General features: G+C 49.4%; 1 protein-coding gene across 1 annotated transcript in view; it reads right to left on the bottom strand.

Moving 5' to 3' along the window:
- The window catches only part of LOC104279228 (MKL/myocardin-like protein 2), a gene marked incomplete at both ends in the record, with an annotated part of 11560 nt that extends 8066 nt beyond the window's left edge, over positions 1 to 3494 (bottom strand). Inside the window, one exon of the mRNA XM_009876468.1 lies at positions 3429 to 3494. Within this exon, the coding sequence (XP_009874770.1) occupies positions 3429 to 3494 (66 nt within the window). The remainder of the gene's footprint in view (positions 1 to 3428) is intronic.
- Between the last annotated feature and the right edge of the window lie 323 nt (positions 3495 to 3817).

The raw sequence follows: 3817 nt of genomic DNA, 5'->3' as shown, positions 1-3817 counted from the left end.
ATTTGGAAAGCAGACATAGAGACAAGCTAGCGTTACTGTGCCATGCTTCAGTGAGCAGCCACGAGGACTTGTGACAGCTGGTTTAATCAGAAGCAAAATAAAATGGTGCACACGAGAAAATGAAGTTAGCAAGAGTGATGACTTTTACAGCCCCGTTCACTGTGAAGTACGGATATGGGGAGCGTGCTATGGGCATTGACCAAACGCCGTGCCACTTGAGAGGAAAATGTTGCAGAATTTAGTCATTTACCAAGATTTTTGGAGGAATTATGTGGATGCTGCAGCTTGTATTAGTCTGCAAAACAAATAGAGATGTCGCTAGCACTGGTTATTCAGACAACTTGTCAGGGGACGAGATGTCAGCTGGAAATGGCTGAGGGTCTGGAGGCAACAGGCTAGAGCTGCTGTGCTTGGTATTGATAATCTTGGGCCTTCCTGCTTGGTGAGCCTGAAGAGTGAGGCAGGCTCTGCTCTCACCTGCACTCCTATGCATCAAGAGCATGGCTGTGTCTCAACAAACCTGGACCTTCCCTTGCTTTCTGAGGATCCTCCACACACAGAGTCACAGGGCTGAAAGAACTCAGAGGCTACTCTCGCCTACCAGTCTGCATCTGACTTTATTTGGAGGCTGTTTCAGTAGTGTTGATTGTTTTGCCAGCCAGTTGTTCAATTTGCAACCTGAAAACATCTGACAGAGTCTAGCTTTGAACTTGAAGTCTTGTGCAATACTACCGCTCTTGAGCATCCTCCATTTGGCAGTTTCCTGCCTTCTCCAGGGATGGGGCCATTTGAAGGTTTCATATTTCTTAGAGGAACATCCAGGGGAATGTGAACAGAGCTCAGGTATGCAATGACATTACTCTTTTCCAGTCAAACCAAACGCAGACTGGGCTTCGAGATATTTCTCTCGCTGCACTATCCTCAGGCAACACTGATGATAGTTCTCCCTGTGCTGTTCGCTTGGATGCCAAAAACCAGCCAGCTTCCTAGGACTTACTCCAATGTTTGACACTTACTGTGCTAAAGGTGCTCTGCTGGCTCTGCGTGCAGTCGCCAACTCCCCTTCCTGCAAGGGTTTCTACAAGCCCTCAGTCTTTCATCCAATGCTATTCTATGGCTCTGTCTTTCTATTTCTTTCTGCTCTCTGTTATAAAATGGATCAGTTAGAAAAACAGTTTCTCTGTCCTGGGATTCTATCAGCAGAAAATGTACACAACGAGTTGGAAGAAATCCTTGTGCAAAATCTGATGCGCAATGTGGGCTCAAGTGTGTGCTCCAAGCCTGGTGCTAAACCTGACTCTCACCACGGAGACCAGTAAGACCCATCTCTTCTCTCCTGAGAAGGGCTGTTTTCAGCCACTGTGGGTAACAGCCATATGGGCTCATTTCTCACCCTCCTGCAATGCGAACTGCGATCCTGTCCTGGGAGCACCTCCTAGAGCCCACCTCAACTGCTGAGCCTCAGAGGAGGAAGGATTCCTTCATAAGGAAGGATTGCCCATGCCCAAGCCATGGGGAAGCTAGCTGAGGCTCCCATGTATTAAAAGCTACTGTCTGACAATTCCTCCTGAGGTGAATTTCAGCAGTTAAATTCTGCCTGTTTGTTTTTATCATAGCAAAAAGTGCCTTTTCTTCTATGATTTTCGGTGGGTGACCTGTGCTCAAGCTTCCCAAAATGGCCTTCCTGCGCAGAAACCAGACTACAAAACGCCAACCTAGAAGTAGGGAGTGGAAGGAAGCTGTGACTAACAGGAAAATACCCTTTAGTTGCTATCAAATAAATTCAGCTCACTCTGTGATCTGCAGTGTGGAAGATTTTAAACGCTAAGTGCCAGTTCACAGGAGGGCAGTCTCGTGCACTCACCCTTACAGAACTGCATCGGGTGTGCAAACCTCTCAGCTGGCTCCAGATGTCTGCAATAGGGTGTCCTGCACCTTACCTGAGTGTGCCCATTTTCACTGAGTGGACTTAGCAGTGCAGGAGTCGTTAAATTTATTTTTGGCAACCGATAGTATTGTCAGTGCTTGCAATGCTGTAACAAACGTCAAAGTATTTTGCTTAATGCTCCAGCTCCTGGAGTCCTGTGATTAAAATGCTTGCCCTTTGGTGGCAGGCAACATAAAATCTGAACAGCTAAAGAAGTAAAGAAGACAAAAATGGAAAAAACATGCATTTATCAGTCTTAAGACTGTGTGATCGTTTCAACAGTCATGATTTTTGTCATCCTGCTCAAGTTTTCTTAATGCTTGCCACTGGCAATACCGGACTGAAGAGGAGTCTGTTGCTGGCAACCTTGACACAGTCCTTCAGGAAAGCAGCTGCATGGGAAGGGCAGCGGGATGGGCAGGGAGCAGCAAGCAGTGCTAGAGCCATGCTCTAGGGAGTTGTTCTGCTCTTCAGACAAGAGCTGCATCACAGTCTTCAAGGTCAGCCAGAAGAGACAAAAGTGACACAGCCTTTGGAAAACTGTGATCTTAGTGGTGAACCCAAGGGGCCCTTGATGAGACAGAAAGCACAGTCCTCTACATGGGTCTCTAATAATCAGAGATTTGTGCACAAGGAGCCTGAGGCAGGTCAGGATGGAGTCACCCATTGAGCAGGGCTGAGCTCCCAACATTACTTCCCTGGTGGCGCTACAGGTTTCAGGATGCAGCTGTGGGTGCAAAACGGGGTCACTTTCATTCACTTTTTGGACTCTAGCAACTGGCTTTCTGATGCTGAATGGTTACGGGATAATGCTGGCCTGTAGCTTGTCCTTTAGGCTTGAGTGCCGAGGATGAACATGGCCAGAGAGGGAAAAGCACTGACATCATTCGTCAGCCTGCAGCAGCTCAGCCTCCACTGGCCTCAGGAGTACCCTGAAAATTCTGCTCCACGGAGTCCCAGCTGGGCACAGGCGCAGCTCTGGATATATTTCACTCATCCAGGGGCTGCCTCTCCACACTGGACCCACAGCTTGCTTCTTGCACAGCCCCCTGGAAGGAGCCCTCTCTACATCTTCCTCACTCTGTGGGTCTGACCCGGCCACAAAGGTTCCTGGCTTTTACAGGAGGGCATGAGATTCTCTGTCCTTGCCTACACAAGATGCTTTGTGAGTCTTTGCTGGGGGTTGGATACGTTCATCCTGCTACAGTGACCTCTGGGACAGGGAGCTGTGCAGCTGAATTTTTGGATGATATAAGCTAAGCATCTCTCTTGACTTCAGTTTGAGCGGCAGCATTATAATCCATGTGGCAAATATTGTACAACCATTGTACAGCATCAGAGACCGTAATATTTCCACAAGGCAGGAAGAAAAGTGCCCTGTGCTAGCAATCTGCTCAGAGCTGGGTGGGTCTGTGCAGGCACCTGGTGCCACGCTGTGCCCTGGATGAACACAGCTCCCCTCAGCCCCAAGTGGGTGAAAAAGGCAGAAAAAGATACTCACGCGGCATGATGCCTTGGTCTGCCAGCTGCTCACGGGTCCTTCTCTGCTGAAGCCGTAGCTGCAAAACTGTGAGAAGGAGAGTGTCAGGAAAAGATGCAGGATTTTACTGAGCTGCTAATCCATCTATCAGGGACAGTGTGTTGGGGTGGTTCTGTGTGTGACACAGAGGTGACACTGATCCCCGCTGCTGTTGGATAAGCCTTGGTGCAGCCAAGTGCAGCAAGCCAAGAAGGACCACCAGGGAGGAGCTGTGTCACCTGCACCGACCCAGCCCTCGCTTGTGCAGCCAGATGAGCAGGGCAGAGCTGCCGCTGGTGCAGGCAGGACCTGAGTGCCTGGGCCAGACTGGTCTCTGCCTGGCACCTGCAACAGCAGCCTTGTGTGATCAT

The sequence above is a fragment of the Apaloderma vittatum genome, unplaced genomic scaffold, assembly GCF_000703405.1.
Source record: "Apaloderma vittatum isolate BGI_N311 unplaced genomic scaffold, ASM70340v1 scaffold12860, whole genome shotgun sequence".
NCBI lineage: Eukaryota > Metazoa > Chordata > Aves > Trogoniformes > Trogonidae > Apaloderma > Apaloderma vittatum.
Note: the sequence above shows the minus strand (reverse complement) of the source record. Positions and strands in the feature narration are given on the sequence as shown.